The sequence below is a fragment of the Oncorhynchus gorbuscha genome, linkage group LG19 (assembly GCF_021184085.1).
Source record: "Oncorhynchus gorbuscha isolate QuinsamMale2020 ecotype Even-year linkage group LG19, OgorEven_v1.0, whole genome shotgun sequence".
NCBI classification, from domain to species: Eukaryota; Metazoa; Chordata; class Actinopteri; order Salmoniformes; family Salmonidae; genus Oncorhynchus; species Oncorhynchus gorbuscha.
Window position 1 is genome coordinate 42599702 of NC_060191.1, and position 26812 is coordinate 42626513.

Sequence of the window (26812 nt, forward strand, 5' to 3'; positions counted from 1 at the left end):
CAACTCCTGGCTGAACCCTACATCAGATCCACTGACAAAGTGCACACCTGCAATCCTTACATCATAACGCAGCAGGAGAGAGGGGTTTCATCACAATAGCACATTCAAAGATAGATTTATAGCGATTAATCTAAAATAATTAATAGATTTTAAACAAATCTATTTCTGTTTGTCATAGATGGACAAATTTAATATGATATTAATGGAGCTCTATTTGACATTCACAGCGCTGGGGGCAAATGTTTTGATCAAGACTGACCTTTAGAAAATATGCACATTCTCTAACCATAGAGATATGTATTTTACAGTTATAAGGAAGGTGACATATTATAGTAAGTGATTTTATAATTTGATTATAAAGCACATGTCAGCTCAGTTGGTAGAGCATGGCGCTTGTAACGCTTTATTCACCACCCATACAGTTTTGACTGTGAATAAATGGCAAATTATTATTATTATTATATTATTTCAAGCTTTATTCATACAGTTTTGTTGAATAGGAAATATACGTCAAATAAAATATTTCGTATCTTCCTCATATTTGTACTGTGTACTTGCACTTGTGTCCTCAAATGTGACTACACCTGAGCAATTTCTAAGACTTTTTATCAGAAAGGTGAGATTTGAACCTTTCTTGGATTATGACATATTACTAGTTATTGTTTATGGTCCTCTTATGATTAATAATTACTTTCGGGCATTACTTAGATTACATGTAGTTACTGTACATTTAAGAGGCTATTAGAGCGACTGAATGCACCGATTCTGCATGTGTTAATCTCTTGCTCATTAAGGAAAATTAGATTTCAGTCTTTTTTTGGGGGTGTGGTTCGATGTGGTAGTTGCTGATGTTTGTCCCCCATGAGACCATAGCAACAAAACCAGTATCACTTCCTCAAAATAGTCCGAATGAATCTAAGATAACTCAAGACGTCTGTAATTTATTCTAAAGTTTTTATCTGGGAGGTTTTAATCGTGCAATTTTACACCTAGCTAAGGTATTTGGTGCTGTATTTATCAAGTAAAAAAATGGGCAACGTGTTGTCTTAATGTAAACAAAGTCCGATCCGTGGTCCTGCTGGGAAGTCTCTCACTGTCTGTGAGTTTTGCGGTAGGATTGGATAGAGTGCAATCCCGGCAAATGTGTATCCTGTGTTAGTGGGCAAGTGAGCATTGTCGAAATCAAAACCCTACGCTCAATTAAGTCATGACAAACTTACTTACAAGACTGACTATTACCAAAATTATCCTATTTACACCTTGTAGTCAATTTCGACACTGCAATACATTTTTTTGGACTAATGTTGATGCCACAGGCCTGTTTTCTATCAGAGAAGTTGTCTATTGCCTTCAGTTGTACTTCAAAGCATAATTGAGAAATAATTAAAGTTGGAACATTTGTGACATTTTGGCCTTACCCAGGCCTCCTTTAAGGCTCCATAATGTTTCATCTGTAGGTGCTACAAAGCAAACATTTGTCATTTGAAGCTTTACCGCTTGCTCTGTAATATTAGTTAGTTTTGCTTTAGTTAGTTAGTTTTAGTTAGTTTTGATTTCAATAATAATTGTCTTCTATTACAGAGCAAGCGGTTTCATATGACAGCAATTTCTGCTTTGTAGCACCCACATATTAAACATTATGGAGTCTTAAAGGAGGCCTGGGTAAATGTCACATTCCAGGTTCAATTAATTATTTCTCAATTATGCTTTAAGATACAAATGTCAAGTATGTCAACAATCCTTCCACCAAATGAACCTTCTATAAACAACATTTTGTGGAAATCCCTCAAATCTGATCATCTTTTTGTTCTAGTTTTGTGAGGAATCACCCATATGGATGTTTTATCTGTGACCACTTACCTTATTGAAGGAAGTAGATTAGATGACCAGATGCTTGTCAGGAGAGGAGACCAGTGTGATTCAATTTGCCGTTTCTATAAACCAGAGAAGTTTTAATGTGTAAACCTAACCTGATTTGCATTTGGTTATAGGTATACATGTGTTCCTTATGGGTATCAGCCATGATGACTATGCTTTGAATTGTCAAATATGTGTTATTCATCAATAACTATTTAGACTGTGTAGCTAGTTGTAAATAGTCAAACTCTCATGGCCTGTGACTCACAGCCACCTCAATGGTTTATCTTCATTAACACAGTCAACTTACTAATTGAAGGAGCAGAGAGTAGTAGTTAACGTTTATCCAGAAACTGGTAGCATTAGGTAACAAGGGGGTTGTGGAGGATCAAGGAAAGTACCGTAGTACCTAATAAACCTGTTACCAGATCAGAGCCAGTCCCAACTCCAGGGGCATGGAGAGAGGGGAACATCTGGATATTGTGTCATGTGGGCCAGACTCTAAAATGTTGAGGGATGATGGGAAAGGAATTAACTTCTCAGATTGGCTGACCCCGAGGCCACCAAGTGACTGTCCAACAGAGCACCAGAGTAAACAGACAGTCAGATTTACTAAGCATTTGCACTTTTGCAAAGTCTACACACTCTTCATTTACCAAAGGAAATACAACTGAGAAGTAAAGAGAGAGAGGTAAGAGGTAAAACATTTAACAAAGATAAAAAGAAGCATTCAGTAAAGAAAACGGTAAAAATATTTTATGACTTAGATTTGTTTTTATTTCTAATTGCCTTATGAAAGTAAGAGCTGCAGTGCAAGGACTTACCAATTATGGCCTCCTGTTATGGAGCCAGATAGCTGCCAAAAGGTTGAATGTACGTATAATTAAGATCGTAAGAAAATCCATACGTAAATTGTTAGGATCAAAAGAAAAGCCATGTGTGAAACATGAAACCTAACCCTTAAATTAGATCTGTAAATGTACAAATTATGTTACGACTATGAATGAACATTTATACGTTCAATTCTTACTTTAAGTCTCCCTTTACTTGGTTACAGATATTTTTTATACGTACAAACTTTTGTCAGGAATGTGCCATCTGCAAAGGACATGAACCGAACGTAGCTAGTTGAAGTTAGCTAGTCAGTCAAGCAACTGTAGCCCAGACGTAGAGTTGCTTTGCAGCATCCGGTTTAATTTCCAAAATAAAAGTCTAAAGCTTGTTTAGAACGGCATTCGATAACGACGTTATACCAGTAGATCGCGTAGTATAGGCTTGGGCCTTCAGCAAATGACTTGTGTGAGAATGATACCACAAAGACACAGAAGAGCCTTGTCTAGAATAACCACCTGAGCTGCAAAATAGAAAGTAAATATGATTTGGGCTAAGCCTATTCCGCTATCTAAATATGCCATGCTGTGTTATTTAATGGCCTTATAATTGCATAATACATGTTTATAGCCACGTGGGGCTACTGTGGTGATCATTAACCTAATGAATCACACTTTTTCCACTATTTGGGAGCACAGACTGTAGGCCTTGTGCGAATTCCACTCTATGTAGGGTTGTTATAGCCATTTGCGTTGCACAGTCCCATCACGCAGAGGCTATATCCATATAACAATAAATGAGACAAAACAAAATATTGATTAAGTCTTCGCCTATAACCTGTCCTGAGCGAAATAGCCAAGGCGTGCCAAATAGCCTATTCTTATTCCCAGGTCTGTTTTCCCTATCAGTCACTGCATGTGCTTCTTCAACTATTTTGTTTAACATTTATTTAGAGGCCTGTGAGTTAGGGTCTCTTCTTAAAGGGAGGCCTATAATTAAAAACAGTTATAAAATTCAAATAGTTCTACAATTATTCCACAAGACACCAATACCTAAAATTACATGGATGACATACTGACTGAATTAAGGTGAATGAAGTACGACTTAAATGTTCAAATATGTTGGAATTGAACATATGCTCTGGCTACTAGGCAAATAGGCCTATATTAGCGTATAATGACTATGGCTGTATGCCTCCAGAAGGGCATCTCCTGAGATTGAGGGGTGCTTTTCTGTAGGTGTATGATGCTGTGGCGCTGCATGGAGATCAACTGGGCAGCAGTGTTGTTATGGAGGGAAAAGCCTATAAGGAGACTATCTAAGACCACTGCAACAGAGTTATTGTAAAGTGTGGGAATAAGCTTATGCCAGACTCCGCCTATGTTTAACCTCTCCCTTGTTCATTTCAAAGTTCATATGTCCATGACCAAATTCCTATAAATCATGTCAAATTATAAACCCTTCCTACAGAATATGCTTTGGCAAGATTTTAAGTGATGAAATACATTTCATAACACCACTCCAGTGATAATAATGAATTAATAGATTCACCAAACAGCTATTATTATTCTGTGTATCATTAGTCCTGGTATATACTACTGGTTATGATTGCAGATGGAGCCCAGAGAATTGCATGGTGCAATATTGTATTAGTCATATGTTGATAAGGTGAATGCATGGGGATGTCCACGTCACCCAGAGATATGCCCATGCTGTAGAGATACACCTAGCGGACTGAAACTTCACTGTTGTAGGCTTAATACAGCTAGTGCTATCTAGACTTGCCCTGGCAAACAGATCCATTACATGAGCTACCTAAATGTGAACTCAACTGAGGAGTAATAGAGAATGGAGACTTTTAACTTGAAAACGTGCAGGATACCTCTTTCCTGTTTCCCCGACTTACATTTTTTATTTTTATACTGTGTTATACTTGTTTGTGTAGCACTTCTTACAATCCGTTGGGTGTAAAATAACATTTTGTTGGTGAGATGAAACTTCCAAAACTCTGAAAGATATTATTGTATGTCAGAATTACAACACAAGATTTGTTGAAGCCTAAAATGTTAGTCCATAATTAACATGGTATTTGTATGTTCACAGATGAAATTTCACGCTTACGTTTCACGCATGGCTTTTCTTACGACCTGAACAATTTACGTCTGGATTTTGTCACGATACGTACATTCAACCTTTTGGTAGCTATCTGGCTCCATATTCTGTGTACTTATTTAATCCAACAACAGGAGGGTGTGTGTGTGCCATGCAATAATTAGTCCTCTTAATTCCAGAATGTAGCATAACAGCTCTTCTTGGCAATTCCAGACCGGTTGATTGTTTATTTATCTAAATAACCAAGACACGTGAATATCAAAACAGGCATGTGTGCTCTCCTCTTGTCATGATCTACTTGTTCATGAATGAGTTATTCCCTCTGACACACAAACTGCATTTTGTCAACTTGTCAGTTTGTCAACTTTGTAACACGTCACGTATATTATTTTGAAAGACACACATGGGGATTCTCATTCATTTTGATGGTGCATGTGGTGCTGTCAGTGGTAATGACACTACCAAAGTGGTGGACAGACTTTATATGAATGGTAGCCTATAAAGTCAAACATTTTCAATTATTATAAAGTGCAAATAACTATGCACAGTTAGCATATGTATAGAATATGGGCCGCACAATCATTATGAAATAGTCTCAAAAAGCAAAGAAAAAAGTACAAAAATAAATCCCCCTTTTTTAAAAAAGATTTGTGTTATAAGAATGAAGAAAATGCAATTTACATAGATGTCAGTTAGGTATTCAATATCTGCTGTTCATTGGCAACTTATTATATCTGTTTTCCAGACCCGGGTCAAAAACATAACAATCCAATTATGTTTTCAAAGTACTTGAGGTGCGCTTGATTTAGTTTGGGTCCATTATTTTGGGCAAACGAACCTATATCAAGCACAGCATATTGACATATGTATTTTACAATTGGTCTGCAACTTACTGCATAGGCATATAGTCGCTTAAAAGTATTTCCCTCCTGAATGATAAGTATTATCTTTGTTAAAAGGACTCCTCTTTACACTGTATGTACACTTCTCTGACTTGGGCGAGGAGTGAGTGGTTCCCCTAGTGACAGAATCTCTTTTCAGATGTGTAGAAGAAGACTGCCCATAGCTAAAATGACTGTCTTCTCCTGGTGTGGTCAGAGGGGCCTTTTGACTGGGTGTCTCTCTACCCATAAAGTCTACTTGCTTCTGCCTTTTGGAAGTGAGGCTTTTCTGATGTTGCCGTTTGTGTTCAAAGCGCTTTTTAGACTTTCTATACTGCTTTTCTGAAGGGGAAAGAGAAAAGGTGTCAGTGCAGGGGGGTGACAATGTAGTTTTCATGTTGGAGTTTCTCTCTTTCTGATAGTGTCCATCACTGTTTATTCTAAATGGATGTTCTTTTTTGGGTGCCACTGACATGTAGTCACCTGTGTCCTCCCATTCCTCATGCTTAGGCTCTATCTTCTCTGTTGAGAACCTGCCTAGTGATCCCGCTGGCACTTTGCTCTCCTTGTCGATGCTATATTGATCCTCCGCTTCCTCTGTTTTGATGACAATCTTTTTCAGATTTAGGCCTAAGTCCAAAGTTGCTGGCCGTTTTGGGACTGTGGGGTAGTCGTCGTTGCTGTACCCCTTTCCTGCTGTCTCCTTGTGTTTTTTTTCATGGCTCTTCTTGGTTGCGAGGTAGAGGAAGCGCTGGGGGCAGAAGGAGCAGCGATACCGCTTCTCTGTGCTGGAGCTGCGAGCACAGTTGTCAAAGCAGGAGCCATTTTCCATACAGCTCTTGCATATGTAATCCCTGCTGTCCTCAGTGGCCTCGCAGCTGGCACTGGGGGTTTCCCTGGGGGGACACTGCTTTGCGCAGGTCCGACAGAAAGTTGGGTGGCAGCCAATGACATGTGCTCTCAGACCCGATGCCGTTATGAAGGTGCTTGCACAGATGTCACAGGTGTACGTCGTCTTTGGGCTGGTGTTTCTGAGACGTTGTTTCAGCTCTGTACCCTCGCTGGAGATGCTCTCTTCAGCGCTTCTGCATCCTTTATCCACGTAGTCTTTTCTGGTCCTGGGCACTATTGAGGATGTCATGGAATAGCGTAGACAATGTATCTCTTTTCTGTGTTTGGATCTCAGTTTCTTACTCTTCTTCTTGGGTTTGTAAGAGTAATAGGGACGCCAGAGCTTGTCAGCTGTGTCACGGTCAGTGTGGTCATCGTATGGCTCTGGCTCTATGACAGAAGTGACCTCTGTCCTGAAGCGGAGGCTGGAGCTCTCCATGCTGCCCTCTGCAGGTCGGCCCTGGTCCCGACACCTCTCCTCTACCTGGCTCCCGCTGCTTATTTTCCTCTTCCTGGGGAACAGCTTGGAGCCCTTGATCCTCCGGCGAATGATGGCCTCGTTGCCAATTTTCACTGTGATCTGGCAGAGTGGCAGAACATGACCATCCACGGAGGGACCTGGACACGCAGGCGTGGCAATGTATGTTTCAGTTTCCCCCCCTGCAGTCTTGCTAGGTGCCAGGCTCTCAGCCCCTGGCATAAAAAGCTGACTGGTCATGGCTTCAATTTTCTGTGCTGCAGCTGAGAGCTCACATAGCCTGGTCAGAGAGCTGGGTGGGTTGATTGTTAGGAACGGTAGATTATGACTGTTGCCCTCCGGGTTCTTAAACCCTTGGAATGCGGCACCATCTCCATAGTCCAGTGCAGGGGACTCCCCACCTGCCTGCATTATGGCCAAGGGGGTAGTATAGCTATATGGAGGCCCATTATGTTCGGAGTGAGAGGCCTGTTTTCCTGGGTCTGCATCTTCGTCTACATCTTGGTCACAGGGCTGATCAAAACTGATGCGTGGCATTACTGATGCTACCACTTTTGGAGTGGCCATGAATGTCACAGGCATTGAGAATAAAGCAGCATCTTGCTTGCCCATAGCGCCAACATCTTCAAATGGAAGGATGGGAGAGCTGCATCCCAGTGGGGCCTGCTCGCTGCCCTTCAGCTCATCTGAATAGGTCTGACTGTAAGTCTTGTACCGTCTCTTTCTAAACTTCATAGGCAGAAGCCTGTAGAGTTTGACGGGGTAAACGCTGCCCTTAAATCCACCATTTGCTGACTTCTTATTCACAGACAATCTGGGATGGATTCCGTGGAAGGCCTTCTGGTGGTTCTTTAGGATGTAGTAGGTCATGAAGGTCTCTAAGCACAAGATGCACTGGTAGCGACGCTCACCTGTGTGCCAGATCTCATGTTTGGTGCGATACTCGGCTAGGGCAAACACTTTATTGCAGTAGTGACAGGGGTACGCCCTCTGCCAGGAGTGCACATTCTCGTGGCGCTTCAGGCTGGAGATGGTCACATATGCCCGTTTACACACACTGCAGTTATAGACCCTCTGGCCTCCACTAGGTTTCACTAACCTATCTACAGCCGGCAGTGTTTTTGAGGTGGGGTTCATTTGGAGGCTGGTTGGAGGGAAAGGGTCAGGGAGTTCAGGAAGAGATAACTGGACATTAGTTACTGTATTGTCCATGCTCTGCATGCTGTCTGAATAATGGTCTGCTCCGTCCTCTTTGCCTTGGGGCTCGTGTTCAGGCAAGCCCCTCTGTGCTTTCGGGCACACCGTCTCGTGGTTCCGCAACCGCTTCAAATGCATGAACTTCCTGCGACAAAACTTGCAAAACAGATGACTGACGAACCTTTTTTTGTGCATTTCTGTGTGTACTGTGAGAAGTGCTTTATTGGTGAATATCTCTGGACAGTGCTCACAGCCATAGATTGATATGCTATCTTCTGTGTGGGGTGAAAGTGGAGGTGGGTCCAGTTCCCTGTAGCCATTATCCATGGCCAGAGGCAGCTCATTGGCCCTGCTTGTATGCACATCTGTCTGCGGGTATAATGACGGGGGTGACGTTCCCACAGGTTGTACAGTGGGCTTATTTAATGCCCGGCTGCTTCCAGTAGGATGCACAGGTTCAAGTGCTACAGCCAGTGTTGGAGGTGTGCTTTTATTCAAAGCGGCTCGTAGTCTGTGTCGCTTTTTGAGTGGGCCACTATTCCTGTTGGTCAGTTGCCTTGATTGGGACTGTGTGGGTTTGGTGCCCTTCTTGTTGTCCTCCTGGTTGCCAGCCCTGTACTCAGGGTCCCTGGGTCCCTGGCTGATGACTGCGTAGGAGTGCTCCGACAGCGCCTGCATGGGCTCATTGTCCACCGCGAGGGGGAAGGGGGCAGGGCAGCCCGCTGGGTTCTGTCCAAGGTCAGGTGACTGCCTCTTCCCACTGTGCAGGTCTAGTGGGGTGAAGAGGTTGTTCCCGGGACCCACCTCAGTGATAGAGAAAGCATTGGTGATCCGCGGGCCTCTTGCACTGTCTGGCTGATCTGGCCTGGAGTTCTTCTCCTTCGCTTTATGGGGCCCACGGGCCTTACTACGGCCTGTGGTCTTAACAGGGTTGGTTGAGGTCTGGATCTTTGGCCCACCTGAGTCCTGCCTGTCTTGTTCCACTAGTTTCTCTAAGAAGGGAATCCCCAGTCTTTTTCCAGCTGCCATCAGGCATCTAGTGTCCTCTGTGCTAGGTGATGATGTCACCTTGGAACAGTAGATGAGGTTGAGGATGCTGGCAAACACCTCAGACCTCAGGTCCATGAGCTCCAGCACCTGGCTGGAAGTCCACACCTCAGGGGAGGTGAAGGCGCTGCGGAAGTATCCGCTGCAGGCAGCCAGGATGTTCCGGTGGGCCCGGAACTTTACATCCTCCACCACGATGGTGACATCACAGAAGAGGCCCTGGGAGCGCTGCTCGTTGAGCCTGCTGAGGAGCGCCTGAGGATGGGAGCTGTCCACCAGGCCCTGGGTGCAGGGAGACGCCACCGTCATCTGCAGAGAGGACATAAAGGAAACAGGCATTCTAATTGGCTTCAAACCATTGATAGCCAATTGCTTATGCACGTTGCTTATATTCACAATATGAACACATTCATTACATTTGTACCAACTGAGTCCAGTTGGTAGAGGATGGCGCTTGCAACGTCAGGGTTGTGGGCTCGATTCCCACAGGCGACAAGTATGCACTTACAGTAATACTGTAAGTCTCTCTTGATAAGAGTGTCTGCTAAATAACTCAAATGTAAAAAATATTAAATGACTTTCTGGAATGTTAAAAGAAAAAACATGAAAGGGGTGCACACATTTCCTTATGTGGAATTGGAAATCGTGTTATTTATTCTGCATTTTGATTCTTTGGTATTTCAAATCACTTAGGCTAGAGTTGTGCAAACAGTAACAATTCCTTCCATACAGAGATAGTCTAAGGTATATGATTTAAGTTACTTTGATGAAGCATCGGCATGGGCTGGATTTGGCAGTAATGGCCTTATGGAAATCAAGTGAAATGTGTGTCAGTTTTATAGGAAAGCAATCCAGCTGTTCTTACTTTGTCACACTAGATGGCAGCAACGTTTAAGGAGATGATGCTGGCATGCCATACCTTGAAGAACTGTAGGCCATATGTTACTTGCCACAAGCCTATTCAAATAGATTAACCATAACAATATCTAGTTCTCATGAGAATATACTAATGTAATACTTCTGTAAAAAGTTACAACGGCACAAAGATGTCCTCTTGACATTACCCGTAGAAAATGTTCAGTGCTTTGAATAACCATTGTACATGAAGAATTTATAATGATTATATTTTGAAAACCTCCCAAAAAACCGCCTGGAAATACACCTGGAAATAAGAGCACCAATTAATTTTATTTTTATTTTTTAAATTCAACTCCTTGCTTACAGACACTATTATATTTTACATTTTGAATAATTGCCTCGATTGTGATAGAAATATATATTTGTAACCTATTCCTGAAGACTTATTGCTTCCTGGAGACTTTTGTTGTTGACCAAGCTGATGAGGCACATTAGGCTACTTAATGCAGAATGACTACAGTCTGTAGGCTTAATAAACCCTGACTAAGCATGCACTAGTGAAGTGGCTGAAGCAAAATGACTTCTACCCAGTGATACAGCTGGTGGAGTGGAAACTACAGTGAGGGCAAACATGTTGTGATTCAGCCAGGATGTGGACTCGTTCGATCTACTTCAATCAGTCGTTTAATGCCGTTCCAGGTGACCAGCCATGCCAGAGTCATCGCCCTTACTGGCTGGCAGGTACATCAGCATATTTCATACTGAGAAGCACACTGGGTTCAGGTTGATGGCAGTATATGAGATGGGGAAGATTTTCTGCCCCTAGCATTAGTCAATTATCAGTAAGCACTGGAGGAATGTTTTGACCCACACACAACTTAGTCACACAGGGATACTTAACCAACACTTTATAATCGAGACTGGGCAGCTGCACTGGGCTATAGAGCCACTGTAGAGGAACGACCACCATGTTGACTCCTGCTGAGACGATTTAGCTCTTTTTAGAGCAGAATTCAGTTGCTAATCCAGTCACTAATGCAGCTTACACAAAACGCCATCTGTTTCACTATATGCATCTATAGACATCTGTAGAGCATTCCCACTGGGCACACGCTCGTTGCTTCCACGTCATTTCAATGAACTTACATTGAACCAAATGTGGAATAGATGTTGAATTGACACCTGTGCGCAGGGGGTTGTTTTATGTTTGTGTGTAATGGCAATAATATGCTGAGTCCTCCGATGCTGTTGCATGTGGGTCAATGGGATTTTCATGTCTCTTATCTTTCTGTCTAACCTAAGAGAAAATGTAAAGAGCACAGCACTTCCTGTGTGTTTCACCCAGGGGTGTGCCTATGTCACTGTGTGAACTGGTCTGAGGCAACGCAACACCTCTGTCAGACTCTCACACAGGATGATGCTTCGGTTACACGCAAAGGCAAATAGCTTCTGCAGTTAACCTAAATGTAGCCTACTGGTATGAGCATTCTTTCTTTTTTACTTTCTGTTTGCATGACTTATTAACATGATTCTGCCTATATGCTGCTGATGCCTAGGCTATATAGTTCTATTTTTATGAGCATCCTGTGATTTTTGTCCCTGACTTCTATCCAAAGAGGTCTCTGGACACTTCTTTATTTTAAGATCAGCGTCACAACATACTTCCTAATACAAAATGTATTCTTTCCCTGTCAGACATCAACGATGTAACCCTGATGTCCGGCAGAGGTGCTTCGGACAGCATCACAGCTTTGCTTACAGAGAGAACAAGGCTATCTGATGGTATAGGTCGGCTCTGCAATTGTGGCATTGTTGTTATGCATATAGTACGACCGGTTATACATATGCGCTACAAAATGCTGTTACTGTAATTTTCCATGGCATGGTGGCCATTTTCTATTTTCTTTTTTATCCCTGTTGTTGGTGAGCTGTTGGGGTAGGTTAAAATGGCTGCCCGTTTATGGGGTACCGTTTGTCCCTGCTCCAGATTGCCATTAGACCATGATGTTGAGATGAGACCCCTTCTTCTTAACAAAAAGATCACTTTCCATATACCCTCGGTTGAATACTTCCCGAGGGGCATTCCTATTGCACCCAGTTGCTTGTTCACGTACATTACACCTACGTGTGTTTTAATATCATTGAAAATGTTCTCATTTTCAGGTCTGTTTCAACTGACTGTCCTAAGCATTACGTGCTACATATTACTCAGAAGAGGCAGGGAAGAATGAATAACCTAACGACAGAGGTTAGGTTTACATAATTGCACAGCAAAAAAATATACATTCAGCCCCAGGCCATAAACACTTTAATTTGACTTAACATGTCTGTATTGAAACATAAAAATATGTAGTTTTGTTTGTAAATTAACTTATTAAAGTGATCACGCATCCTCGTTTGAAAAAAATATATAATCATCTTAATAAAATACAGATTTTTGCTAATGTTTTCTCTAGGTGCCATGATTACAATATGGCTGGCAGCAGACCGAGAGAAGAGAAGCCTCGCCGTATCGCTGGGAAACAGCCTCCTGCCTCCCCGTCTGACAGGCCTCTGTTGTCACGGCAACATGCTGTGGCGCAGCGCATATTAGGATTCAGATTCAGATGGATGGCGGGGCAGGCGGGCGACTGCATTAGCTGTCTGGGGATTTGGTTTGGTCCTTCCTCACAGAGAGCCCTGCCTGTCTGCGAGCCCCAGCACTGCAGATCTCTCATGCTCCAACGCCACCGCAATGGAGGCTTTCCGCCCTTTGTTTCCACTCTGGATATGTGTCGGTCGGTGTGTGTGAGAGTCTGCAGCAGAAATGCAGCAGTCCGAAGGACTTTCTCTCTCTTCCGCTTACGGCAAGCGATGTGCTTCATTCAGCCTTGATGCTGATTTCCCCTGGTTTGTGCCGCTTTCCATGCATTTTCATTTGAAAATTGCCTGCATGTCTGCCGGTTTCAGTTGATTATTTTCAATAAGGGCTGATATGACCAATTCTCTCATCTTGATGTGGTTTACTCTGTTCACATATTGAGCGGAAATGTTGAATTAGTCAAAGGATGTCTCTTTGCCACACCCTAGTTCGCTGTGCCTTAGAATATCATTCGATGTGCATTTCAAAACCTGAAAAATGTAAATCCCCTAATTGCTGTGAACCACAAGGCGAGAAAAAAACAGTCTCGAATGCAAGCTGTCTAGTCAAACAAAGAGCGAAAATGTCATAGCAGAACCCACACTCAAGCCACCCCGTGCAATATGTGTATTTCTGTTAAAAAGCAGTTGTAGATTGGGTGGAAACGTGCAGAACATACCTTTGCGAATCAGAGAAAATGACACAGAAGGCGAACAGCTGACACAGAAAAATAACAGCCAAAAACATTACAGTGTCCCCTCTACTGTACAGAAGAATTTTTTTTAAACTTTGAAAGGAAGGCGAAAGTATACACTTTTTTTCTAGACTTGTCGCTGCCCAGTGGTGCCGTTAGAGGCAGAGCTTTCGCTGTTGTCTTTCTTGCCTCTCCCTCTCTCACTCCCTCCCTCTCTCTTTCTACGCTGCTCACTCCAGCTCCAACGTTCACGTCCTTTGCCTCTCCCTAGGTCCTGGTCGAGTATGCCGCTCTCTCCTCTTCCACCCAGTCCTGTCCTGGCTTGCCCCAGCTCTCAGACCATTGACCACAGGATTCCCACATGAACGTTTAAAAATAGCTAGATTGGAGTATGGGTCTGTCTGCTGCCTCTCTGCTGCCTGGGCAACTTGAGTCCAGCAGCATCTACTCTGCAGTCGCCAAGCAGGAAACGGCAACTTTATTAAGCATGGCTGAGGACGGTAAGACAGAGCGGCTCAGTGCTACATCACACACCCCTACGCCGTGCTGCACAGATCAGAGAAAACACCTAGGCTGCACGCCTGCTAGCGCGGTTACAGCGATACAACTTCAACCATACTACAAAGCGCACCCACAATCACATTTCTGCTCGACCTCCACACTGACACCATTCATACTGTATCTTACAGGGAAGCTGGATCTGTAGCTCACTTTCAAACACGTCACATCACACTCGCCATCTGTCTCATGCCTATGCACACAGGCGCTTTCTCTTTGTGCTACCGTGTACACTCAAACCCTCTCTCGCTCTTTGTCAGCACGTCTGTGTACATTGCAGTGCATTGCCTCATGAACACAATTAGCCTGCTATGCTCTTGTTTGTATATAGCAGCATGATCAATGAGATATCGGTGACTACATATAGCTTATTTATCTCGCCTGCATCTGCACTTTCAAAGTTAGAAAAAAGGATTGAGGAGAGAGCTGGAGGAGAGGAGGACAGTGGGTTTGTCTTTGTAGAGGCTGCTGATGGATGGGAACACAGAGGGATGCCTCAGCACTGCAGAGGGGAGGGGCTAAACCAGGCAGGCAGGGCACTGCTATCCCCGCCAGCTGCTGTAGACGCAGACAGCCGTTTTACACGTATGAAGACCGAGGTTTTATCACAAGTGTTTTTGAATTTGCATAACGTGTCTCCGCTTTCTTTCTGGGCTTAGGGATACAGCTTGTGCACCCGAATGTGAAAACCATGCACATTTTATATTTGACTTAGGTGTCAGAACAGATTGGCCTCATGAAACAAATGGGAGACATTCGCTGTGCACATCCTACCAGTATTAGTTCAGTTTATCATGACAATCCCTGTGCCTCTGTCCCCTTCTGCTCTCTGTGCTATTTCTGGTGCAGGCCTACCCGGCTTAATTGTTGTCGTTACCTGAGTGCAATCAAGGCCCCTGTCTGCTTGCGTTGGCCTGGGGAAGCAGTTCACCAGCCTGGCACCACGCCAGCCCTCACACTTCTGTAAGCTGCTACACTTTGGCATTACCTTGTTGCTATGGCAACCGTCTAAGAAAACAGTGCTACCTTAAAAACATGGTGTTATGGAGCATTAAAGGTTGCAAACCTTACAGGGCCTGGGAGGGAGCCTCGTAAAACCAGAGGAAATATGATTTGCCATGTTTGGGTGGCCATTATCATGTCTCCATATTGAAATTTCTATTTATCTCAGTTTTTTCCCTCTGGTGTCTTTCCGTTCTCTTCCTCCATGCCTGCTATGTATGGTTAATGGTCTTGCCTGCTTCCTCACCCTTTTCCTGTATTCGTAGTCTTGCCTGCACAAATCGATTTCCACTGGTACACTGCAGATGAACACGACATCCCAAAACAAATGAGCCTAGCTCTCCTTTACCCTCCATGCTCTTTGTTCTTTACAGTTTTGAGAACTGCAAATGAAGTGTCTGCAGTACCTACCGTTTGTCTTGCTCACCACAACCCCTATCCCACATTATTTTAGTACTTCAAATGTTTTGCAAACTAAGAGTACAGAAAGAGCAGTTGAAATTTGAACAAATCATTTGGACAAATTATATTGCTATGAACACAGATGTATTATTTGTGGAAGTTGGAGAAATAAAAAGGATCTAACCTGCTGATTCATTGTTGCCATTTTCTGTGACGAATTCTTCTTTCACTCTTGAATAATTGCTTGGAGACTCTTCCCTGTCAGACAGATCACATATCAACAATGTTTGTGACTTTACCGTTTACTTTTCACATTTCATCTAGTTTTAATAGAAATTGTGTAGAAGTTTTCCTTTATTCTGACATCCTCGATTTGTTGGCACACCCATCCATTAAATGCATTACAGCTGTGATATTTTCAAAACCACAACAAAAGAAGGCATGCCTTTACTGCCTCAGTCAGTCTGTAGCCACTTGCTGGGGCGTAGACTAGAGGAACATTGATCGTCAGGGAAACCGAGCCCAGCTGGGGCCTAGACTAGAGGAACATTGATCGGCAGGGTAACAGAGCCCATAGCGCAAGCCTGACTAGGCCTTGTTCTCTCTCTCAAAACACACACACCCTGCGTACATAAACACTGATCCTCATTACTGTTGCGCTGGCACATCCAACTCACACTTGCTCAGTAGCCGACCAACATTTTTCCTCCCGGATGGTCCTACATGCCCGTTCGCTGTCGCTATGGAAGTGAGCAGTCCTTCTGTGGAGTGTGTGTGTGTGTGTGTGTGTGTGTGTGTGTGTGTGTGTGTGGAAGGAGAGCTCTAGCTAGCCAGCTCCAGACCCGCTCTCTCTGGGCCTAGTCATGGAATTTACCTTCAAACTTCTCCTCTGTTAACTGGTGGCTGGCTGCCGGTGTGTGTCTGGGCCCAGCCTGGGCACACAGATTCTGTCTCCAGTCCTCTCCTGAGACGCTGCCCGTCTGGAGGCCGATGAGGCCCTGATACTGCTGCGTCACTCCTGCTGCATCACTGACCCACAAAGAAGAGGGGTTGGGTGGTGGGAATGTGTTGCAAGGGATAAACAAAAGAGGGTGAGCTCTGCCTGAACACTCAAATAGAGAGTGAGGCTTCCGGGCTGGTTGGCTGTCGCAGGCCTAGCCACTGGTATTCAGGAAGTAGAGCCGGAGACCGATCTCTTATTGTTACGTAATGAATATTTTTTCCCCCCAGACCCAGCTGAGGAGGCGGTGTTTAGCGACTGACTCAGGCTAATAATAGAGCTCAGTACCATTCAGGGCTGTGTGTGTGTGTGTGTGTGTGTGTGTGTGTGTGTGTGTGTGTGTGTGTGTGTGTGTGTGTGTGTGTGTGTGTGTGTGTGTGTGTGTGTGTGTGTGTGTGTGTGGTTGACTGATCCATTTCTCTCCCCGAGGTGAGGTATTTAGACAGTTGGTTGGTTGGTTGATTGAATGATTGATTGGTCGATTTTTACAACTTAAAGACAGTTTTTTTAATGCATGTATTGTTTCAAAACTTATCTCTATTGTCTCCTTTGTGATGTTGCAATGTAGAGATGTATTTTTATCAATAAACATGTTCTCTGTTTTACATTACTCTCCCCTTATAATGTGAAGGGTGAGAATTAGTTATTTTATTTAAATAAATTAAGTGGGGTTAATGGCACATCTTACTGACTTATACTACTAAAAAAAAATTACAAATCCCCAGACAATCTTACCTTGCAGTCAGAGGGTTCACACCTTTTTCTGTGACACATGCTAAGTAGGCCTACCTTCGATGACATTCAAACTCATGCCAGTGTGGTTACAGTTCAACAGTAACGATTACGTTTGTCTGACTGGTAGCAGTTGTTTTGCACACGTGACCTTTGTTTTATTCAATCCACCTCCTGACATAAGGATCTGCACATTTCTGCCACTTTGCTCCCTCTGCTGGCTATAGGGTTTTTATCAGACTCCCCTCCTCACACAGCTCCTTCAGTACAGCTGGTTTTCAGCAGAGGGTGGTAAGAATGCCAAATTGTTTCTCTCAAATAGGAAATGCATCTCCAGCATTATCTCTGACCCATGATCTCATAAGTAGCTGAATCTGTTTTAGGCCTACTCTTCATTATAACAGGCATGCATGTAACAATATGTTTAATACAATTGAAAACACCACAGCAATTTGTGTTCTTACTGTTATTGAGCGTGATCATGATTGGACACTACCAAGTATAATTTCAACTGAAGAACATCATCCACAGTCACACCCAGAGAGTAGCATACTGATATAACTTGTGTTTGGCAAATAAACTCTCATTTAATAAACACATCAACAATTCCTTTGCAACATGCATTAATTCAGTAATATTATGGCTTTACTTGTAAATAGTGCATTCAACATACTGGATTAGAAATCAAATGCAATGACAGAAACCAACTTTTGGCACTTATTGTTTTTGCAGAGAGAATTAAAAAAGTCCTGAAATACACATTCACGTAACATAGATCAATCGATTAGTGCATTTTAAACACAGAGACAACACACTATACAAATAAATAACTCTTGTGCTACTGGCAGAGAAAGTAACATTTCCTCAAATCTTTATTATGAGAGGAGTAACACTGTCTTAAGTGTCTAGCTACCTCCCTGTGCATACTCCTGGTGCTCTTTGGTGTTGAAGAAGGCAAAGAATATCTTCCTCCAGCCCATGGCGTTGGCTAAGGCCTCCATGTCAGGTGTGAGCTCATCACAGCGACCCCTCACAGTCTGTTCCCAGAACTCTGGCGAGTTGCAGAGCTGGGATAACCCATTCCGTATTGAAATACAACACACACACAGACAGACAGACAGAGAAACACTAGCTCACTAACTAAACCTAGATTATATTTTCCTGACCGTGTTGAAGCCTAACTAGGGCCCTGAGGTTTTCCTTGTCTGTTCAAAAAACTCAGGGCCCTTAATGAAAAATGTGCATATGAAAGACGTGCTTTTGCAAATTATTTGGCTACACACTATGCACTGGTTTCCTGGACACATATTACACCTAGTCCTGGATTTAAAAACTATTTCAATGGAAATTCTCCTTAGATTACACTTTTTAGTCCAGGAGTAGATTACATTTGTATCTGGGAAACTGGCCCTTTGGGTTTTTAAAGCCCAGGCTCACCTTGTGGAACCTCTTTGTGGTCTGTGCCAGCTGTGCTACGTCTTTCAGTTCCAGGAAGGCCAGGATTTGGAGCAGTAGGTCATTGGGCAGGCGCTCCAGGTAGTCAAAGTTCCCTTGGCACAGAGCTTGGGTGTACTGTAGGATCTGCTGGCCAAACACCACACCTACCTGTTCTATAGATGGGTAGTACACACCTACTCAGGGCAGTGCACTTTTCAAGACCCCCAACAGAACCATGTGCATCTACACCAAAACAAATAGTGTAGGTGATGTAGGCTTAATATTTTATGGCAGAGACTTGTAATGGAAACCTTACGCTGCATGCGGGCATCATGCAAAAAGTCATCGTGGGTCATCTTATTTTCTCCAGGTGCAGCTCCCTTGAATTCAATCCGCAAAGAAATCTTCCACGATCTCCATATCACCTGAAGAGAAATAAAAAAATACATAGGTCTGTTATACAACTCAGTTCTCTCAAATCATCAGAGCCTTGTATTTACGCTATATTCAAAGCATGTTGAAAAAGAAAAGTTACTTGCAGAAACTGATGTCTGATACATGAGATTGATATGTAGCACTTTAAAGTACAATCTTGTCAATGGAGAGCAACACTACCAAATCCAGTGCTGTCTACCATGCCTGCTGTGCTAATGTGTAGCCTTTATCCACAGCCACAGTCCAGCATTGTGCACTTTAATAACTGTTTTTAACTCCCTGCAATCCGAAGATACATATCAGATGGATGATCAAATATAATAATTTACCTCAGTTTTAGTGACAGTGAGCTGAAAAAAATCTTTTGTCGGAGGGGGACCCTGACCATTTATTTCAAACACTTTCTTCCCAAGTAGAGACGCCATTTTAGACGCCAAATAGTTACCATGACAACATAGAGAACTGCAAAATATTTTGTGATAATGAGAGCGATTATGTTCGCAATTGTATACATTGAGGGATTGCTAATAATTTAAGTATATAAATAAAATAATGATCAACCCACAATGTCATGTATATTTTCGAGAAACAGTTGTTGGATTAGGGGGTCACGACCCAGCGGATTAATATTTCGCAGCTATCCTACTGTGATATATATAATTTTAAATTCTCTAAACACAACTGTAGACAATATTACATACGTGCGCTAAATTGTTATTGGATACATGCATTTATTTGGATCAGGTTCTGTTCAGTGTCGACTTTAACAACTCGAAAGTAGTTCCTAGCGGAAGAATGGGGCACTTTAGAGCGGAGGTATATTGCAGTTGCAGGTCCCTCAGCTGATGTGAAGGCTGAGAGAGTGAAGCTGGTGCACTGTCTGTTACAACTACAACACTGGAACAAATAGGTAATAACATAATATATATAACGTTCAGTGGCATCTTATTCAATAGTTTGAGGGGCTCATTGAGCGTTTAAGACTGAAATACTTGTGAGGAATGGAGAATCCGTCTCGCGAAAAAAATATGGTTTCCAATTGTCATCTCGAATCCTGTTCCTGCTTTCCTGTTTTTTTGTGTCTGTGTGTGATGCAAGCAGCAAAGAAGGTTCAGAGGCCATTTCGTTTTGCAACTTGTTTTGCCATAAATATACATTAGGTAGCTAGCGATACAAAACAAGCTCGCTAACCAAACAACTATTGAATTGGAAATAGCATAAGGTTAGCCTGTCGGCGAAACAAACATTTTAGCTAGTTAGTTGACTACCAGCTAGCTAGCGTTAGCTAGCTCGCTATCTAGCTAACGTTAGCAATTATCTTAGCGAAATGCTTTCAGTTAACCGGCTAACAAATGTCGCTAACACTCACTTTAACTACATAACCCGAATCATATCGGGGTAAGGTCAACATGTAACGTTAGCTACCTAGCTAATATAAAAAAACGGCTAATTAACGTTAGCTGCCTACCACCTCTTAAAGCTTACGTGTAATTTAATATTGCGTTCCCCGTTAATAAATATAACGGTAACTATGTTTGTTTGCCAACACTGTTAGCCAGCCAGCTAACGTTTATATAGCTAGGTAACATCACGTCTGGCTAAAGAGAACTAAGCAACCAACTAAACTTAACAATGCTAAGTAGCAGTAAGAAACGTTAGCTATCCTAGCCAAATAGGAAGCTAATTAAGTAAACGTTTGTCTAGCTAGCTACCTCAGGTAGCTAATGTTACTTTGTTAAATCTTGCGTTTATTACACGTCGACAGCTGTTATATTACTGAGGCGATACAATAATTATCAACTAGCCAGCGAACTATCGTTAACTATTTAGCTAGATTATGGAAACGTACGTTTTTGTATTTAGTTACTGTTTGCTAGTTAACGATAACATATTGGATAATGCCGTGTGAATGTCGTTGGATGAAGTTCCGACATTCCCTTTGAATACACTATTGCATTAGCGTAGCTATCCTGTCCTAACAAGAAAGCTAGCTAGCTAAAGGTTAGCAAGCTTGTTAGCTAGTACAGCTGAATCCTCTGGTGCGAAGTTAATAATAGTCCGACCGATGCTGTCATTTTCGATGGAAAGCTCGGGTAATTGTTATTTAGAGGACATTTGCCAGCCATTCCATTTGAGGTGGTTTCCATAAAAAAATGTTTTATTTAGCAACACACTTTTGTGCTGTTGTCTTCATAACGTTCGTTGAACGTTTTTACCACAACAGACCACCAACTACGCATTTTCATGCCACATAGCTAACGTTACATTCATACATAGCTAGCTAATATGTTATTTGCGGACTAGTCCGCATTTTTATATGAATAACCAGACATCTTAGCTAAGTGTAACGCGATAACGTTTGAATCTGAAATGTACCATACTAGGCTCTTTGTCTATTGCTAGCTAGCTAACGTTACTGTCAAATTGAAATTCTGGGACCCGGTTTGCTAACCACCTAGCTGGTGCTAACTACGTCAGATGAAGGCCTCTTTGTAAAACGAGATATAAATAAATTATTGTAGGCTAATAAAAGCTGGTTATAATGAAAGCTATTATAGTAAACCAAGTAGTGAACTGTAGATTGTACAGGATGACAGTGGAACATGGTAAAACATCAATTGTCAGAGTCGGGACGAATAAATAAACAAAGACTAGGATGTACAGTCAGAGAAGGCCTGGCTAAAATGGCCTTGCAAGCTTGCCAATTGTTCTTATTTTGTTATCAATATCGCAGTTCATTGGGTCTTAACATGAGTGATGGCATGAAGAATATGTAGCTAGTTTATCAGATTTAAATGTTTTAACACGTGCATCATAATGAACTCTCTAAATAAATGTTCAAATTACACCTTTGAGTCCATTCGACTCTTAACATGAGCATCTTTGCAATGGGTAATTAAAGATCATACATTTTCATCATGATAATCTGATCATACATATCGGACTAATATTGACTTAAACTCGCGTGTTTATTATAGCTTAGTTACTGTAACGTTACAAAGTGAAGGCCCTTTACTGTTATGTAGCATTGGATTTTGACTTGCTGTATTTTGAGTGCTAGGCCTGAAATATTCATTTGTCTTTGTGCCATATTTCACTAGATATTACTGAAGTGGATTTGCACAGGGACTTGAGTGATTCATTGATGGTGATATATTGCTCAAAGAAATGCATAGCAAATTAATGGAAGAGATTTAGATTTCTTTACAAATCAGCTTATTTGTTTACCTACCAATTTACTGTGTTGACTCTAGGGCTGGGAATTGCCACGGACCTCACAATATGATATTATCACGATACTTAGGCACTGATATGATATGTATTGCGACTAACAATTATATCTGTTGTGATTTGATACTGAGCTTTTATTGCGATTTGATCTTCCCAAAAATTGGTCACTATGTCTTCTGCAGAGTGACAAGAGATGCACGAGAACGGGTTTTGGTCACTCATGGAAATAAGTGTTGGTGTGGGTACAGCAAACAAGCACTAAAATAATGCAATATATAATTTGTATATTTTTTTGTACATCAATTAAACAAGTCAGCTTTTAAATTATTTCACTGCAGCCTATTTGTTTGATAAAATATAAATGCAACATCCAACAATTTAAAAGATTCTACTAAGTTACAGTTAATTTAGAAATATAAATAAATTCACCAGGCCCTAATCTACGGATTTCACATGAAGGGTCTTTACCTTTTAGAAAAATGTATAGGTGTGGATCAGAAAACCAGTCAGAATGTGGTGTGACCACCACTTGCCTCATGCAGCACGACACATCTCCTTGGCATAGAATTGATCAGACTGTTGATTGTGGAATGTTGTCCCACTCCTCTTCAATGGCTGTGCAAAGTTGCTGGATATTGGCAGGAACTGGTTTGGTATATGTTGATCCAGAGCATCCCAAACATGCTCAGTGGGTGAAATGTCTGAGTATGCAGGCCATGGAAGAACTGGGACATTTTCAGTATACAGGAATTGTGTACAGATCCTTGCGACATGAATGGGACGACAATGGGCCTCAGGATCTCGTCACTGTATCTCTGTGCATTGAAATTGCCATTGATAAAATGCAGTTTGTTGTCCTTATTTTATGCCTGCCCATACCATAATCCCACCACTACAATGGGGCAATCTGTTCACAATGTTGACATCAGCAAACCGCTCGCCCACACGATGACACGTCTGCCATCTGCCTTGTACAGTTGAAACCGGGATTAATTCATGAAGAGCACCCATCTCCAGCATGCCAGGGGCCATCAAAGGTGAGCATTTGACCACTGAAGTCAGTTACAATGCCGAACCACTGTCATGTCAATACCCCGGTGAGGATGACGAGCACACCGATCTTCCCTGAGACAGTTTGTGCAGAAATTCTTCTGTTGTGCAAACCCACAGTTTCATCAGCTGTCTGCTGGACTCCGACGTACCCACAGGTGAAGAAGTCGTATGTGGAGGTCCTGGGCTGGCGTGGTTACATGCCGTCTGCAGTTGTGAGGCCAATTGGACTTGCTGCCAAATTCTCTGAAACTGCATTGGAGGTGGTTTATTGTTGGCCAATTGTGCTCTCCCTCAACTTGAGACATCTGTGGCATTGTGTTGTCTGTCAACTGAATATTTTTGTGACTTTATATATATATATATATATTATTTGCAAATGAGAAATGCTCACTAACAGGGATGTAAACAAATTTGTGCACTGAGACACTTTTTGTGCATATGGAACATTTCTGGGATCTTTTGATTTCAGCTCATGAATCATGGGATTAACACTTAGATGTTGCCTTTATATTTCTGTTCACTATAGAATATGGAATCTCGAAGTTGCCAGTTGCAGAAACAGGTTTTTTTGTGTGTGTGTGTGTGCACATAATCATCATAGACTATATCATCTTCATTTGGAAGTGCATTATTGAATGTCAGCCATAATATAAGACTTTGTCTTGTGTCCTGAATTTTACTTGACATAGACCCTATTTCCAATGTGATTGTCTCCCTTTCCTTCCAATTAGGACTTTTACTCAAGGCTGATAAATTCCTCTGTAATATGTTTCGGTAGCAGTAGGCCTACATTGCATTGTCAAAATAAAGGTTAAATAAATTAATCTGGGAACTCCGCTAACCTGTTACTTTCTGCCTCTCTGGCATTCTCACTTCAATTATGTCTGTTAGAAGACAAATGGGAATATCTACTTATCCAAATATATCATTTGGTGAATTTCTTAATTTCAAACTGCAACATTTATCTTATGAAATCTAGCGTTTTTTAAATGCTATTCCGGAATTGAGTCTTGCGCAACGAAGAACACGCCATTGGTACAATAATATCAAGGTTGGAGAGAACTGTCAGTTATCCTACCCATGATTTGAATTCGTGGCCTGTACGATATCACAATCATTCTCCAATATAACTTGGCTGTAGATGCGCATGCATCGATTTTGTTACTGAACAACCCACGCATCTTCGGGGCAAACAAAAGTCAACTCCAAAGGATTATTGATGTGAAATGTATATTTATATATTTATTATTTAACCTTTATTTAACTAGGCAAGTCCAGCTAAGAACATTCTTATTTACAATGACTGCCTAGTCTCAATGTTTATTTGAAAACATAAATACATCTTTATTATTTTTTAGCCATATTATCATAGAGGTCAAATAAGTCCAAATAAGACATGCTATCAAGTAGAGGTCGACCAATTTAATTAGGGCCCATTTCAAGTTTTCATAACAATCGATAATCGGCATTTTTGGATGCCGATTTACATTGCAATCCACAAGGAGACTGCGTGGCAAGCTGACCACCTTGTTACGTGAGTGAAGCAAGGAGCAAAGGTAAGTTGTTAGCTAGCATTAAACTTACCTTATTTAAAAAAAATCAATCTTCACATAACTAGTGATTAACTACACATGGTTGGTATTTACTAGTTTAACTAGCTTGTCCTGCGTTGCATATAATCAATGCGGTGTCTGTTAATTTATCATCGAATCACAGCCTACTTCGCCAAACGGGTGACGATTTAACAAAAGCACATTTGCGAAAAAAGCACAATCGTAGCACCCAATGTACTTAACCATAAACACCAATGCCTTTATTAAAATCAATACACAGGTATATATTTTTAAACCTGCATATTTAGTTAAAATAAATTAATGTTAGTAGGCATTATTAGCTGAAAGAATAAACTTTTTGTTTTCGAAATGATTGTTTCCGGATTTGACCATATTAATGACCCAAGGCTCGTATTTCTGTGTGTTTTATTATATTATAATTACGTCTATGATTTGATATTTGATAGAGTAGTCTGACTGAGCGGTGGTAGGCAGCACCAGGCTCGTAATCATTCATTCAAACTGCATTTGCCAGCAGCTCTTCGCAATGCTTGAAGCACAGCGCTGTTTATGACTTCAGGGATAGAAGCTATACTGTTACACTGGCAATACTAAAGTGCCTATAAGAACATCCAATCGTCAAAGGCATATGAAATACAAATGGTATAGAGAGAAATAGTCATATAATAACTACAACCTTAAACTTCTTAGCCCGGAATGTTGAAGGCTCATGTTAAAAGGAACAACCCGCTTTCGTATGTTCTTAGTAAGGAACTTAAATGTTGGCTTTTTTTACATGGCACATATTGCACTTCTGTTTTTTTGCATTATTTAAACCAAATTGAACATGTTTCATTATTTATTTGAGACTAAATTAATTTTATGTATTATATTTTCAAATAAGTGTTCATTGTTCATTCACCATTGTTGAAATTGTCATTATTACAAATATATAAAAATTGGCCAATTTTTATTTATTTTTAAATCGATATCCTGTTTTGTTTGCTCCTCCAATATTCGGTATCAGCATAATTGGTTGACCTCTACTATAAGACACTACTATCAAGTCACAACTATCTGACACAACTAGCTGAAACAAACCACTTACATTTCCCAACATGGCACATTCTTGCTATTGAAAGATCAGATAGCTAGAGACAATTGTAAAACACAGCCTTTGCCCCATAGATGCACAATTTCATGACCCTGTCAGGAAACAAGTCCTCAGCTGGTCATATTCATCACTGCAGCAGGGAAGGGCGAAAGTATGCTTATTTTGTGTAATGGTATATGCACCCACTCCATTGTGTATTGTTATCCCTTTATTTCATGACCCTACTCCCCAACACACCAACCCCACTTTAGTTGAGAATGCAAATGGTGGCAGTAGGTGCATGGAACACCCTCTGAGTTGGTTCTCTGAAGACTCTGTATGCTTTCTTCAGTGATTGGCTATGACACGCAGACTCTTAGTAATGGGTTACCCCTGGTGACCTGGAGACGATGTAGTCGAAGGACAATTAGTGGCTGTTCTCTCTGTTCTAATTTATACTGAACAAAACTATAAATGCACAAGCTTGTTGTGCATTACTTCAGCTCATGAAACCTGAGACCAGCACTTTACATGTTGTGTTTTATATTTTTGTTCAGTGTAGGTCTCTTCATGTTCCTAGGATAATACTTAGCCTAGATGTGTTGGCTTATGTGATCTTGTGATTTTTAACGCTATCTGCGTAGTTTAGTTTTTTGTGGACAGTCATTTTGGGCCTGTCGTCATTGTCTCTGTTTGGATCAATCCGCCCTCTATATTTGGGCTGATTAGATTTCAGAGCTGTATGAAGCCGTGTGATGCGTTTTGGCTTGAGGCTCATTGATCTCGCGGGCTGCCCTGTGCTGCCTCCAAACAAATGGTGCTGTGTAACATGAGTAATATGATTTTCCAC

The 26812-nt window shown here is 41.7% G+C and overlaps 3 protein-coding genes across 13 annotated transcripts in view; 1 reads left to right on the forward strand and 2 right to left on the reverse strand.

Moving 5' to 3' along the window:
- LOC124004691 (E3 ubiquitin-protein ligase TRIP12) overlaps positions 1-26812 on the forward strand; it is a 71853-nt gene that overhangs the window by 667 nt on the left and 44374 nt on the right. For 8 of the 10 annotated variants that reach the window (XM_046313388.1, XM_046313396.1, XM_046313393.1 and 5 more), the window contains exon 1: positions 23279-23300. The exons of 1 other annotated variant lie outside the window; for it this stretch is intronic. The gene's annotated coding sequence lies outside the window, so the exon portion shown is untranslated. Of the gene's footprint in view, positions 1-19827; positions 19943-23278; positions 23301-26812 lie in introns of those variants that run through there. One more of the 10 variants, XM_046313389.1, reaches the window with a different exon arrangement.
- LOC124004692 (zinc finger and BTB domain-containing protein 38-like) lies at positions 5014-16609 on the reverse strand. 2 transcript variants are annotated; one of them, XM_046313401.1, is made up of 3 exons: positions 16303-16609; positions 15613-15686; positions 5014-9603 (listed from the first exon to the last, which is right to left on the reverse strand). In XM_046313401.1, exons 2-3 carry the CDS (start codon positions 15631-15633, stop codon positions 5713-5715), a joined length of 3912 nt encoding a protein of 1303 aa, XP_046169357.1. In that variant the 5' UTR covers positions 15634-15686; positions 16303-16609; the 3' UTR covers positions 5014-5712. The 2 variants fall into 2 exon arrangements, with proteins under 2 accessions (XP_046169357.1, XP_046169358.1); XM_046313402.1 differs by lacking the exons at positions 15613-15686; positions 16303-16609 and adding an exon at positions 13452-14076.
- On the reverse strand, positions 17651-19457 carry fbxo36a (F-box protein 36a). The gene is made up of 4 exons (XM_046313405.1): positions 19362-19457; positions 18914-19022; positions 18598-18770; positions 17651-18227 (listed from the first exon to the last, which is right to left on the reverse strand). The coding sequence occupies exons 1-4, from the start codon at positions 19455-19457 to the stop codon at positions 18066-18068; spliced, it is 540 nt and encodes a 179-aa protein (XP_046169361.1). The 3' UTR covers positions 17651-18065.

Bases quoted from the DNA above. Each gene is read 5' to 3' on its own strand.
- LOC124004692 (XM_046313401.1), bottom strand. From the start codon at position 15,633: ATGGCAACAATGAATCAGCAG. The intron at 9,604-15,612 runs GTTAGATCCTTT...TCCTCTCTGCAG, and splicing joins TGGCAACAATGAATCAGCAG to ATGACGGTGGCGTCTCCCTG.
- fbxo36a (XM_046313405.1), bottom strand. From the start codon at position 19,457: ATGGCGTCTCTACTTGGGAAGAAAGTGTTTGAAATAAATGGTCAGGGT. The intron at 18,771-18,913 runs GTAAGGTTTCCA...ACCCATCTATAG, and splicing joins GCATGATGCCCGCATGCAGC to AACAGGTAGGTGTGGTGTTT. The intron at 18,228-18,597 runs GTGAGCCTGGGC...GGGTTATCCCAG, and splicing joins CCACAAAGAGGTTCCACAAG to CTCTGCAACTCGCCAGAGTT.